The 14,932-nt window shown below is 33.5% G+C and overlaps 1 protein-coding gene across 1 annotated transcript; it reads right to left on the reverse strand.

Annotated features, from left to right (window-relative positions):
• Positions 1-372: 372 nt before the first annotated feature.
• On the reverse strand, positions 373-10,004 carry LOC117168202. Its single transcript, XM_033353672.1, has 3 exons — positions 9,639-10,004; positions 5,721-5,801; positions 373-1,940 (listed from the first exon to the last, which is right to left on the reverse strand). Exons 1-3 carry the CDS (start codon positions 9,810-9,812, stop codon positions 1,011-1,013), a joined length of 1,185 nt encoding a protein of 394 aa, XP_033209563.1. The 5' UTR covers positions 9,813-10,004; the 3' UTR covers positions 373-1,010.
• Positions 10,005-14,932: the final 4,928 nt, after the last annotated feature.

A 14,932-nucleotide genomic window follows, 5' to 3' on the forward strand; every position in this document is an offset into this window, starting at 1 on the left:
AAAGAATGTTGCAGGTTCCTGGTTCAGTAACCTGAAAGCACGAACATTTTCTTCCGTTTCGTTTCAGAGCACCCTACACGCCTACAGTAGCCTTCAGATGATTAGTTCGGCAATTTACCTTCATTATCACTTCCGTCCTTCAATTTTCATTTCAAGGAAGAGACCTATTTTCGGGTTTTACCTTTGTCCTCAAATAACTCGACGACAGGTAGTAACGTCGGTTTTAGCCCCTCGCTCACATATCAATCTCAAGACGAAACTCTTGTAAGAAGCTTGAAATGTTTCATAAATCTTTCAAGAAAGAAAGGCCAGACAACTCTTGAATGAAGGCTTGTTCCTAAAAGTGGTCAGGGAATATTAACTGGACATGGATTATATAGTTCACTTACAATTTTTATTTAATTTTAATTGCTATATACAATTAAACTATCTTTGTACAAATAAATACAATTCGCGGCGCATAAAACGGCGTCGTTATTAATAGGAACTCTTGTACAGTCTGTTCGTTGCATTTTGAGCAAGTGCAAAAATTACAAAGTCAATTACAAAAATAGGATCAATCTCTATTGTAAATTTAGATTCAGTATTAACAATTTTCGCGACAATATGATAAATATATAAAACGCAGATTAAAAAATCCAAGAAAGACATTAAAATTCTCAAAATGTATAATTTAGATTATGAGACATTGAAACATTCATCGTAACTCACAGAAAGTAGACCTTACTTTAAACGTAAACATTAATCTCTGAGAATTGTACTTCATTGGTTGTGCACATTTAATACATATAACTGGCCACAAGTATTTCCTAGTAGTCTTCATTCTCTTTCACCTCCAACACGAATCCTTCGTTGCCGAAGTCATCATCCTAGCTTCTCAAATTCGTCCATTTTTGAGTCTTTGACTCTCTCAAACTCCCCCCTGCTTGAGGAAGCGATCCCTGAGTTCAGTAGCTGCTTCGATAGCAACCGAATTAATGAATTGAGCTATCACATCATTCGTGTAGAGTTCAAACCACTTCCTCCACCTCCTCCTCCTCCCTCGGCACTGCTTTTTTACTCCTCGTCAGCATCTTGATGATCACGAAGACAGTGATAAAAATGAGCATAGACATGCTCGCAGCGATAATCCCCCATGCGTAAATATTTTCGAAGTTTTTTTTTAGTCGATGAACATGTACAGAAGCCGAGCTGGTATCAACTTCTATCGGGAAACTGCCGGGACCATCCTTGGATGCAACGCGGACGCGATATTTAGTACCAGGAAGAAGAGTGATTTGTGCAAAATTCGAGTCAGCTTCCTGGTTACCCATAAGACCTCCAGCTTCCGGTTCCCAAGCAACCACCCAAGATTCCTTTTTGGATTCGACATCTTCAATATCATCGTCAGACAGTTCAACACTAGTGGAAGGCTTAACATTCACTCCAAGGATTTTATCATCATCGTTCCTCCTCTTGAAGAAAAAGTTTTTGAACACTGACGCTGAAGCTGGAGAATCTCCTTCAGTTTCCCTTTCATGTACCACCTTGTGTCCATACTTCTCCAGATAAAACTGTCGGACTCTATCGTTGAATTCCTTCTGCTCGACCATTTGGTGTTTTCGGATCTGAGAATCAACATTTTTCCAGGAAATGGTTGCTTCATAGAGGGCACCTGGTTTCAAGGATTCCAAGGTTGGCACCCACTCGTCGTAGGAGTAGTGCTTCACTCCATCTCCAGAGACCACAATAAGCCACGAGTTGGGCCTCATACGAGTCACACGAGACCCTGGATAATAACCGGATTCCCTCCAACTGTTGTCAACTTTCCTCAGGAGAATTGCTACGTCGTACTTTTTTAATGCGGTTGGTAGTCTCTCCGGAGCTGGTAATGCTGATGGGAGGTATTCTTCCATCACTCGAGTCTTTCTGTAGTCGCAAATTGTCCGGCATGATGGACACTGAAACACAAAAGGAGAGATAAATTAAATCAGTTGTCTGACGATTCAGAAACCTAGCAATAAATCATCAGTTTTATCATTTGAATTATTCTTCATTTCATGAGGTTATTCACCCAAGTCTGCTGGGCGAATTTAAATAATTCTAAGAAACGGTAGACGTATAGAGGTAACTGCTTTAAGTAAATACTTAAGCTCTTTAGGAAGAGAAACTATAATGAGGTTGGCGAGAAAAATCTTTAAAGTAAACGGTGCAATTGAGCTAACTTGAATTTTTAACGAGTTCTATTATTTCCATTATGCATGGTCATCACTCATTAGTTCAGTTCTCCAACAAGAACTCGTCTGTTGACTGATGACTCTGCATACGTAATATTAATGATAATATTATATATACTATACTCAGCTGACGCACTTCAGATTTCTTCTGAGCAACTGTATTTTTAAGAAACCCGAAGAAAAATGATTCCTACAATAAAAATTTATAAGTAGCACCCACGCAACAAAAAAATGCCACTCTTTACAATCGCAGACTCCACAGCCCAAAAAACTATCACAACGGGCGAATAAATTAGACATTCTTTAAGAAAAAGTGAAAATAGGGGAAAGAGTGTGAAGTCTACAATATATTTACATATAAAGCGAAAAAAAATTCCCAAGCCTTTGAAGAAAGGTTTTACAAAATCTCTGATTCAAGCGGAAAATCCTAAACTAGAATTTTCGTTATCGGCCATAGAAAATCACACGAGCGTAGGCGAGAAGTTTTTTCACAATGTGAAAAGAAGAATGTAACATCAAGAATCTCAGGTGCAATTCGATCGAGTCCAAGTTACGTAGATCTCAAGTTTCTGACCCTTTTTGACGAGCGATCACTTGGAAAGCAGGGTAATCTTGCTGTCAGTTCTCGTTATACCTAAAAGAAGGTCCTTTCTGGTCTGAAATCGACCGAGCGCGAGAAAATTCCTCCAATTTTCGAAGAGAGACCCAAAGCTTCCGAGTCTCACGTAAGGGAGAAAAAAGAAGAAAAAAAAGGACCGTTGAATGCAGCGATCCGTTCCCAGTCTATCTATATACAGACCGTAACGCATAAAGCCTACCCTTCGGACCATCCGATCGCGAAGGAAAAAAAAGATAGAATAAGAGAAAAATAGAGAAAGAGAAGGACCGAAGGATGAGAAAAAGAAATCCTGCGACCAAGGAACTATGAAACGGGAAATCCTCGGAACCCGCTACCTGCCGATTTTCACAGAAGGTCGAGCAGAGTCTGAAGAAAATAATCTTTCACATCTAGACTTCACAGCCCCAAATTATCTCAAAACAGGGGAAATCGTGTTATTTTTGACAGAAATCGGGGTAATGTTCATCAAACAAAGATGAATTGTAGTCGTAACTGTTGAATTTTCAACGAAAAAGGTTAAATTCTCAACGACAAATACGTAATAGTTGATATTAAAAAACAGATATTAACTTGAAATTAAAAACAGTCGAATTCAAAGTTAAAAGAAGCTAAATAAATGAAGTGTAAAATGTACTATGCATTTTTAATCAAGAAATACGAATTTATTATGAAAAAAGGTTAAATTTCAATCAAAAACGACGAATTTAAAGCAAAACAGTTAAGGAATTTTTAAGAAAGCAGGTCATTTTTTTTACAAATTAAATGAATTTGCAACAAAATGGTTGATTCTTTAACATATTAAGAACAATTTTGAATCGAATGGTCAAATTTTAAAACAGAAAAGATTAAATTTTAAACGAAAGCCGAATAGTTTAATTTTCAAGTCAAAAGGCGCAAGGAGAAAAAGGAGAAGTACTTTAAAAACAGGGAAAAACAGAGAAATTCTTTTAAAAGGGGGCAAAGGCGGGAATAGGAGAAAGAATGTCAAGTCTGCATCTAATTTTGGTCTCGTCCAACCTATAGCCCAAATTTTAAATTCTAAAACTCTTCTCTGATTCCCGATAGTCATCTTTCTTAAATATTTGAGGGAACCAACATCCCATCATCTATCGAAATCCGACCATCATCAAAACGACCCCGTTAAATTTGAGAAAGAGTAGGTTTGAGAGACCTTATCTTTGGAAGTTACGAGCAAAACACGACTCTTAAAGATAAAGTTGATTCGGGAGTCTCGTACATTTAAAATTCTACCTGGACCTCCAAAGATATTCCGATTTTGAGAAGTTGAAGAGGGTCGTTAATTAGCGCAGAGCCACTCTTCCAAGTGCGCGTTTAGTGATACTTGATTCCAGAATGGCCGTTAGTAAAATTACCAGAGAGCTCAAGACTGTCTTTATCACCTCGTGTATGAATTTGCTTATATGTTTAATAAAGTTCTTTGAAACGGCTTCAATTGACACTTAAAAAGCCTTTCTCCTAATCGAAATAACTTATATACTATTTTGATGATAAGACATAAAAGTTTTAAGTGTCAGTATTTATTGTTATGAGCACTCGAATCAAATTTATTGGAGGCCTCCGAGTTTAGTGCTCAGAACAAAATATTCAATGCACAAGCCGGTAGGTTGGCTACATTTGGTTGATTTACAGAAAAAATTTTTCATTCATTTTTTTTGTTAAATTTAGTTGCCGATTTAACGAATATAACACAGGGGTGCTACTTCCATTTTTAAAATAATTACAAAAATGTAAGGAATTATGAACTTCAGTGTACAAAGTCTGCATCCTTAACAGAATCTTCAAACTTTCTATTCTCGTCTATCTTTTAGATCTCCAATCAAGATTTTAACTTTAGTACATTTTAAAGTAATAAATATCGTTTTTTAATGACATACTTGAAATAACTATTGTCATATAAACCCGGTTTATGATCCTCTTTTTACTAATCATTATAAAATGTTGCCTAATTTCGAACTTGAGTGTACGGGTCTTAATGGATTCTTCAAATTTTCTACTTCCTTTTATCTTTCGAATCTCTAATTAAACTTTAACTACATTTTTAGGCACAAATTATGTTTTTTAATAACATCTTACTGTAAATAACACGTATAACCTCGGTTCATAATTTTCTTTTTATCAATCATTATAAAATTATGTCTAACCACTCTACCCACTCTCATCTTGGAAATCAACCTTTTCCAACGAAGATACAACGCTTCATTGCACTTTAAGGAACAATTATATAGACTTTTATTAAAACAATATATACTTAATTTCCTAAGACTCCATCATATTCACTGACACATTAGTACTTTTTAAAGTAAAGGCTATAAGTTCTTCAATGAAATCCTACTCTATATAACTATTGTTGTATAAATCCGGTTTGTGATTCTCTTTTTACCAAGCATCATCAAGGTTTGTCTAATGTTGATCTTGAGTGTACGGGTCTTCCTTAACGGATTCTTTAAGATTTCTAATTTCTTCTCTTATCTTTGAAGTAAATCTGTTCCAATTAAAACCGAACTTCACTAGGCTTTCTCAAGGAAAATTGATATATATTTTTATCAAACAAATAGATTTACATTTTCAAAAACCTCATCTTATCCACTTGTACTTCAGTACATTTTCTAGCACAAATTATTGTTTTTTTTAATGGTATCATAAGTCGTATAAACCCAAATGGTCATCTTTTTACAAATCATTTCCAGTTTTTCTTAATTTTTAACTTTATTATACAGGTCTTCTTTAACAGATTCTTAAAATTTTTTACTTTCCTCTCAATCTCTTTTAAAGTTAGCCCCCTTCCATTTAGGACCCTTAACTTAATTGCGCTAGCCAAAGGAAAAATTATACAATAGATGTTGATGAAACCAATGGATACTTACATTTTCGAAGACTCCATCGTATTCGCAGAGATCTTTATAGGTCTCCCACTGATACTCGAGGTTCTCGCAGTGACGCCAGCACTATAAGCAAAAGAGTGAGGGCAAGAATTAGAAAAGGAAGCAGAATATTCTCAAGGAGTAAAAAGGATGAGGAAGACGTTGGAGGAGCAAGACGAGGGTGAATAAAAACCATCTACTGGTCGGTTGAATCAGCCGATTTAAGCAGGCTCCAGACAGCGAGAGCAAGAAAGAGGGACTGATGAAGGAAGAAAAGAGTAAGGGGTGAACCGGGACTCGAATTAGCCTCCAACCTGTTCCAGGCATAACAGGCACAGTCTCGTTGTTGTTTTCATATTTATTGGGGTACTCCAGGCCAGGACCCTGTTCCATGATTCCTCATTTTTTTTCTTTGGCTCAGCTTCGTAGAAACGCTACGAAGCCAGCGTTAATGACGTTTCTCAAAACGTATCGACCAACCTTTCCTGGATCAAATTCGGAGTCGCCCTAGGCGAATCGCTTTTTTTAATGTGCGTCTAACCTATCGAAAGAGTAATTCCTCTAATAGCGTCTAAATGTGCTTTTTACCTTCTTATTCCAACAAGTGCCACAGGCTTTTTTATATTAATGACCATAAGGATGTGCTCGATTAATTTAATTGAATACGCGGGAATGAAAAACTAGACTTTACAGCAAAATGGAGGAAACAGGGTAATCTTCGCAAAAATAGGATACTAAATTCATTGTAAAGACCTTATCTATCTCAAAAGATTTCAGTTCGAAATTGTAGTAGATTTTGCAACCAAAAATAATTCGATTTTCTTACTAAGTTCTAATAATTCTTTTTAAAAAAGGGAAAATGTGTGAAGTCTGCAATTATTATTAGGAAACATGCTTCTGTTCCAGTATTTATTAAAAAGGGAAAGAGAAGTGATGAGGTACTAGATCTAGATCTTTAAAGAAAAGCACAGCTGCATTTCAGGAATGCGGGAACAATTTCGTAGAGTTTATTTTTCCGAGCCAGAAGGGCTTTCATTTCTGGAGAACCCTTCGAGTAACTTTACGAGTTACTTTCGGGTTGCTCCCGGTTGTAACACGAAACGAGTGTTGCGAGCACGTAGAGCAGGTCATCGATTTTACGGATTGGGGAAACTAGATTTACGAGCTGCGATATTCGTTATCAATGGACGATGCCGTGTAGCATCGATAGCATCAGATTAACGACGTTTGGTTTGGAGACTCTCGCAATAATTATGGTCCAAGACTTTTTTATGTCATGTAATAAATTCGGCAGTTACTTTTATAAAATTTCTTTTTTTGAAAGCTTGCTCTGACTTACTTGTCTAGACCTAGACAAATCTAGAAAGCGCCGAAAGAATGATAATTAAAGCTGATCGACATGGGATAATTAGGGGCTGAAAAGGGACATTTAAAAAAGATTACTCGGATCAGCATGATGCGATTTTAAACTTCATGGCCCAAAACGCTCTCATAATAGGAAAAATAGGGATAGATTGCATTTTCCACGAATTGGTTGAATTCTTAAACATGAAAGACTCATTTTCTACCAAAAGATTATGAATTTAAAATAAAATAGTTATATTTGAAAATAAAATTATATTAAATACATTATTTGTGCAGCAAAGAAATTCCTTGGAATAAAATCAAAACGAATTTTCAATAGAATAATTAAATTTTTAAATACAAAGATGTATTTTTAATTGAATAATTAAAAAATCACCCCACCCCCAAAAAAGATCAGCTTTCTTCAAAGCAGTTAAATTATAAAATCAAAAAGATAAATTTTATACCGAAAATGGACAAAGTTGTAATTCCAACCAAGAAATATTTTAATTATAAATCAAAAATTTTTTGAACTAAAAAACATCTTTTATCCTAAAATGGAACAGTTAAATTGTCAGTACAAAAAATTGATCAACAAAAAAAACAAATAATTAACAAAATACATAATTAAAGGTGACCAAAAAAGATGAACAAAATATTGAATTTCAACGATTTTCAACTTTAAATTAAAAGAGAAGAATTCACAACAAAAAATATAATAGCAGGCTTTTCAAGAAAAAACAATTAACTGTCACTCAAAAATAGTTGGATTTTCTTATTAAGTTCCATTAATTCAGTTCGCATTTAACCAAAGAAAGGAAACAAAGGGGAAATTTCTTGAAAACATGGGGAAAACGAGAAAATCAGTGAAAAGGGAAAATAATAACTATGCGATTGCCTCTGGAATGCTAAGATTCAGATTAGATTCGAGATTTTATTAACTCCCATTTTACAAAAGTACGACTTCAATATTCGAAAAGGGCTGCGGCTGGACCCTCAGAGGGAGAATAAATTTGAATAGATCATCTTTGCATTATCCCATATACCTCCCAATGTGTTCCCTGAGTCTTTCCCCATGGTCTTTATTCGTGCATGTGCATAAACAGTGAGCGTGTTGGTGGAATCGATTTCCCGGAATTAATGGACACCCCACGGTATCTACGCGCCAAATGAGCAACGCCCTCACATGTAAGCTCGCATCCATTGTGTGGATTAATCGTGATTCCCCATCTGTCCGTCCGAATCCGTTTCTGTGAGCCGCGTATCCCTAAGGATCGAGGGGCGACCACCATGATTTTCCACGGCGCCCCATAAAACCGGAGGGAAGAGAAGATTTATCGTCAACGATATATATGTTATCCCCTATGCCCGATTTACAAAGATCGGTTATCTTTCCTGACACAGTGACAGTTAGATGCACCCTGCGTACTTTTACTCTAAGGATCACGCAGTTTCTTGCCCTAATGGCGGTATTCTTCAGACTCTGCATCATTCTCAGTAACTAGGGACTTGTCTCAATACTACCACTTGAGGCTATTCAAAGGGGGCTTCGCAGAAATGTCAAAGTTTGCTCTAAAAGGAGAATACTCTCGAGGATTCTTACTCGCACTAGGCGGGAGGTAACTTTCAAAAGGCGTGGAGTGGCAAAAGGAATAAAAGATTCCAAAATATCAAGAAAACAAGTTCAATAAGGAACGGGAAAAGCAATGTGATTAATACTTCCTTCCTGGTAAAGAAAGGCAAAATAGTCCACCTTTTGTCAATCATAACTGCAAAATGTAGAAAATAAGTTTTTTGAAGACAACTTTCTTCAACAGGACATCAGCACAGTGGCTTGCCAATAATGAAAAAAAGAAAGGAAGAACCACTTAAATCTTGACTAGCTACATCAGTTACAAATTTAAAGTCTACAGAAATCCTCAAGTATCCAAGAAACAATTGAAGTGGAAATAGGAAGGATGTTTATACCGTGGTTACTTTTGGGAGACATGCTTATTAAGTTAATTACCATTTTAACCTGGAATCTTTAGTTTTCCTTAGAAAAGGAAACGATCAAAGTAATCACTTCTATTCTTAACCTTCATCCTCATTAAGTTTAGCAAAAGACCCAGGACCAATCTTGAAGAGTACTCAGCTAATTTAAAAAGTTCAATCATCTTTATTTCCGCCAAAGAAAAATAGGCATGACTGTACAAAAATATAAAAATCTAGTTATAAGTTCTCTTCACTCTTAGAAAAGTGTTTTCAAACTCAATAGTTCATTTGGAAGAATCTTCGAAAGAAAAAGATTTCGTGAAGAAGTATGAAGAAGAGGAAAAAGATTAGGTGAAACAAGGATAAGATACTTAAAATCTAATCTACAATATTTTGAAAAGAAATTCTTCTGATAAAATGATAAAAATCTACTGATGAACAGATTCACAAACACAAGATTTTAGACTCAAAAACTGGAGAAAACTCTTCAATGAAACAAAAGATCACTTCTTACATAATTCTGAACTTTTCCAAATAAAAATAAAAGAAGATATTCTTTAGCAAAAACGCTTAGAAAAATGTTGAAATGAAAAATATATTTACTTGATTGCACACTATTTCGTCAGTATTAATGAGCGAATCACAGGTTCCATCCGTACTGAGATGTTTAAGGCATTGCGACCTGCATTGCGCGACTCGCATGTATGGTCCAAGGTCGATACTCGCAGCCAAGGTCACGCACAAACTCAACAGTATAAACTGAATCTCCATGTTCATTTTCAAGTAGCACTATGTTTAAAATCCTTAACTGTTTATTTCCTTTCACTGGTTTCGTAATCCAAGAGCGAGCACCAAACACAGAAAAAAATAACAGAAAACAAGTCGAAGAACACAAGAGGAACCGAAATGTTTGAAATCTAACTCCCACGAGCACCGCACACACCGTACCTTCGAAAATTCGAACCAACAGTGACCCTTCGAGGTTAGGTGGGAGGCTTATATACCGGGCGCCCCACCATAGAAATGTTACCCCTACCCAAGCGCGCCATGGAGCATCCCTTGTAATTACCCATGGGCTGGTTCGTCCCTCGGCATATGGTCTGCTGCGCCACCGTCTTATTTCGCACAAATTATTTTTCTGATGCGAAATGCTCGGGAAAAAAGAGGATGTATAGATAGAGGGAAAAGGATGGTAATGGAATGATAGAAAAGGGGGAGGAGAGCGGGGGAGGGACTCGTTTAGCGTTTAAGGTTCGGCAAAACTCAATTTGCCCGCATTACAGAGCTAAATGCTAAAATTCTGGGGAATGGGTCTTTTGCAATATTAGTCCGGAAATCCGATGGAAACCAGATGGCCAGTTTTGGAGATTCAAAATGTTTGATGTTCGTTATGAGGGATAGAAAACAAGGGTTTTATTCATAGTGACTTAGAAATAAATAGGCCTTTGTTCAATTTTGTTGTGGGGGAATAGAGATTTTTTGAAAAGAATTTTAATTTTCAATTATTTTTAAGATGAATGGTCTGAGCTAGCTGTTTGCATTTGTAAATAGTATTAGAAATTACTGAGGATTTTTAAACTGTTTTTGTTTTAAGTCAGAGTTTGATACATTTTCATAAACTTTTAATTCAATTTTGTGATTAATTAATAATAAATTTTTTATAGGATTTGCCTGAGTTTTCGCAAATGTTTTTAATGTAAAGAATATTGTTCTAGTAATCTTAAAATTTAAGCAGACTATAAAATTGATGAAACTATAAATCGAATATAAAATATATATAAAATAATAGATTATGGTTATAGAAATATTCTAAGTTAAAATAGTTTATTTAATAATAATTATTTAGAATTTTAGGTTTTATGTTCTCTTAAGGCCTAAAATGCAATTTTTATTTAATCTTAATATTGTAGGAGGGCTTTCATTCTTTGAAGGATTCTCTACAACTCCCTTAGGTACGTTTTCATTTTTTTTTCAATTTATTCAGGAATTATAACATTGTTCAATTACGAACAATATCTTTCTTAAATAAAGTTTTTTAATAAGAAAGTACAAAAGAAATGAAAAATAAGTCCTACAGTCCTAAATTGCGATTGAAGAAAAATTGCAGTTTTTATCGAAAGAGAAAGGTAAAACATAATAATAGTTATTCTTATCATTATTTTCTTCTTGCATAAAACTAGTTTAATAAAATTGTATAAAATAAATTTTTAGAGAATCATACTTTAAATTAAATTGCTATTTTTATAAACAATTTTTTCCCCAGATATAAATTTTTTAAATAAAAGAAAATTTAATAGATTTGTAGCGAATCTCTCAATGAATAAAATGAGCCTTACAACATTAGGATTGAATAAGAGTTTTAGTTTTTACCTAAAAAAAAGCAAGAACATAATAATCTAAATAACAATTTTTATTTTTATAAATTTTTTTTTTTAATACATTTTTTTAAATAAAGAAGCATCAAAGAAATTTGTAAAGAATATTTCAAGGAATAAAGTGAGCCTTACAAAATTTTAGATTGAATAAGAATAATTGAGCTTTTTCTACGAAATTGTAGTTTTACCTAAGGAGAAAGCAACAATATAATACTCTAAATTGTTATTTTTATAAACAATATTTTTTCTAAATAAAAATTTTCAAATAAAAGTGTGCAAAAGAGTACAAAGAGGTTTGTAGATTTTTTAACATGAGATTACTAAAGAAATTTCTTTGATTAAGGGTCAAAGAATATTTTTCTGTAACTCAAAGAATCTTTTTTATGAGCGGCTAAAAAATTAACGAACTGTTAAAAATTAAAAAACAGGGGCGCTTTTTATTTATTTCTTGGAAAGAACCGCAGATTCGGCAAAATGATGAGAACAATTTTGCTTATTTTAAAAAGTTCTACCAAAAATACCTGAAAAAACTGATTATAAGATTGGATGTTTAGTGTTTACATGCTCCAAGCTGGAAAATCTATTTATGCGTCACAGAAATGCATATTTCCGAAAAGAAAAAAATCTTCCGCCCAGTGCAGGAAATATTGTGTTTCAAACAGTTGTGGACCCAAATTATTTTGACATTTCCGAAGAATAGTGGAACAGACCCTTCATCAGACCTTACAAAAACAATTTATGATTTTTTAGTAAAAAAATCTTGTGTCACATATGTATGTTGACCTTTATAAGCAATATAACAAAATGAGTATAAATAATGTTTGCATACTTTGTTGCAATAGTTTTTAAATTATTGTATTTTCTATAAACCAAACTTCCAAAAATAGGGAAATAATAAAAAATTAAACACTTTTAAATAAAATAAATTTATATAACTATATACTATATATAACAAAATAGTTATATTTTCAACAAAATATTTAAAAATTTTCAACGAAAATAAATAAATTGTCTAACTATATAATGATATTTTTAACAAAATAGTTGATTTTTTAACGAAAATTATGAATCCTCGAAAAAAATAATTTTCAATGAAGAAGTTTAAATTTCAACAAAGTAGTCGGATTTCTCATCATAGAAGGTTAAAGTATAACGAAAAGTACAACAGTTATTTTTTTTAACCAAAAGGATGAATTTTCAACAAAAGAATTGACTTTTAAATTAGGAAATATTTTTTAGTCAAGAGAGAAAAAATGTCAACCAAAGAGGCGAATTTTCTAGAAAAAAGTTTAATTTTATAAAAAAACAATAGAATTTCTGACTAAAAGAAACGAATTGTCAATAAAGCAGTTAAATATTTCGGCTAAATAATTGAATTTTAAACTAGGAATGATTAATTTTCAACCCAAAGTGGATTGGTTAAATTTTCTGAAAAAAAAAAAAATAGATTTTTGATTAAAAAGACGCATTTTTAACAAAATCTTCAACTTTACAATCTCCAACTAATATAATTAATTTTTAACAAAATACTTAGTTCAGATTTCAAATAAGTAGTTGAATTGTCATTTAAAAGGATTAATTTTCTGAAATAAAAAAATCCACATTAAAATACATCAATTTCCCACTAAATTATTCAATTTTCAGCTAAAAAATGACCAATTTTTAAACAATAAATGAATAGTTGAATTTTCAGTTAAATTTTGTTTGAAGAAAAAAGATGGCTGTTTAAAAGAATCGTTAAATTTGTATCCAAGAAAGTTTAACTTTGAACAAATAGTTTAATTAAAAAGAAAAAGATAAATTAATTTTGAGGTAAACAGTTACACTTAAATCCAAATTTGTGAACTTTCTTGCGAAAAGGACGAGGTACTTGAATTTTAAACCAAATAGTGGAATTTTTAACTAATAAAATAAGTTTTTAACAAAGCACTTTAACTTTTAACCAAGTAGGTGAATTTTAATTTACAGAGATTAATTTTTTACAAACAAAAAAAATCCACAACAAAATACATCAACTTTGCTTTAATGTTGTTGAATTTTTAACTAAAAACTACCATTTTTCCACATATAATAGAATAGTTTAATTATCAGTTAAAAAACTACTTTTTGACTGAAAAGAGTTGAATTTTCAATCAAATAGATCAAAGCCTTCAACCAAATATTTCAATTTGCAACTAATGAAATGGATTTTTAACAAATCGTTCAAGTTTAAACCAATTAGTTAAATTTTTTACGAAAAAAGATAAATTGTCAATCAAAAATGTAGTAGTTGAATTTTTAACTAAAACGATCAATTCTCCGCCAGAAATTTATTTGTGAAATTTTTAGTCAAGAAAATTGAGTTTCAACTATAAACACTAACTTTCAACAAAATAGTTGAATATCCAATCAAATAGTAGAATTTTGAACCAAAAGAGATGAATTCTGAACCAAAACATAATAGTAGAGTATACTTATAAATTAAATAGAAATAAGTTGTAACAAAAAAAGTGGGGTTTCCTTATTAGTTTCTATTTAATCAGTTTGAATTTAAGTGGAAAATCAAAAACAGAAAAAGGGAATTGATGGGCATAGGGCAAAGACTGTGAAGTCTGCAATAAATTTTCATTTTTTCCATTAATTCAAAAAATTATTATTCACACTTATATTTTTCTCAAGTGGTGTCACATTTTTTGTTATATCCAGCCCCCTACAACACAAATCTTCACAAAACCTGTTAGCCCCACAATCCTCCCGCTGACAGAGTGACGTAGATTTTTAACGGCCCCATAAAAAATGTGCAGTCATTATCTTTCACTCTTAAATTATCTCTTCTATTACGAAAATTAAAGCAATAGACACTTTTAAAAATAATTATCCCAATTTAAAAGTCCCATGTCTTCAAGTGCAAAAAGTATCAAATTGTCGAATCTCTTAGCATAAATGAATATGCAATGCGGAATAATAAAGCCTTAGTTATTTTTGAAGAGCAGAAGAGATGGCTGCCATCATTGTCAAAATTGAACGAGCCCCATGTGCCTACTCGTTGGAAAGCCGATACCTATAAGCATCCCAGCCTCATGAAAATTTAGCGACGATTAGTCCCCTGCTCCGCCCAAAATTACACATCCGGGGTGGCTCACATCCTCTAACCTCTCTAACCCAAGAGTCCTGAAGACCTAAACTAAAAGGAAGAAGGGAAAAAAAACTTATTCGGCACTCGATCGCAATTTGAACGATATCAATGGTAGAGAGAAAGAGAATTCAAAGCAAGATTCTCACATGGCAGGTACCTGATATCTTTTCGCGGCATATCCCGTTGCCCGCCCACAAACAGGCATTTTTTAAAAATAAGAATGACCGAACGGAAGGCGTAGCGAAGATCTACCAAAAGAAAAAAGACGACAAAATGAAGAAGCAGGCGGGGAAGAAGTTCGCCGGAAGTTCCTTGCCTTGGCTTATTTTATTCGTCGTTCTGGGTCTCGGGGTGCCGTGTGCGATGTCACAATGGACAGGATGTGTACAAATAAGGGTATTTGTCTC

The sequence above is a fragment of the Belonocnema kinseyi genome, chromosome 2 (assembly GCF_010883055.1).
Source record: "Belonocnema kinseyi isolate 2016_QV_RU_SX_M_011 chromosome 2, B_treatae_v1, whole genome shotgun sequence".
NCBI classification, from domain to species: domain Eukaryota; kingdom Metazoa; phylum Arthropoda; class Insecta; order Hymenoptera; family Cynipidae; genus Belonocnema; species Belonocnema kinseyi.

Excerpts from the sequence above, each read along its gene's own strand:
- LOC117168202 (XM_033353672.1), bottom strand. The coding sequence starts at position 9,812 with ATGAACATGGAGATTCAGTTTATACTGTTGAGTTTGTGCGTGACCTTG. Across the intron at positions 5,802-9,638 it reads ACGAAATAGTGTGCAATCAA|TGCTGGCGTCACTGCGAGAA; the intron begins GTAAATATATTT and ends TTTTGCTTATAG. Across the intron at positions 1,941-5,720 it reads ACGATGGAGTCTTCGAAAAT|TGTCCATCATGCCGGACAAT; the intron begins GTAAGTATCCAT and ends TTTGTGTTTCAG.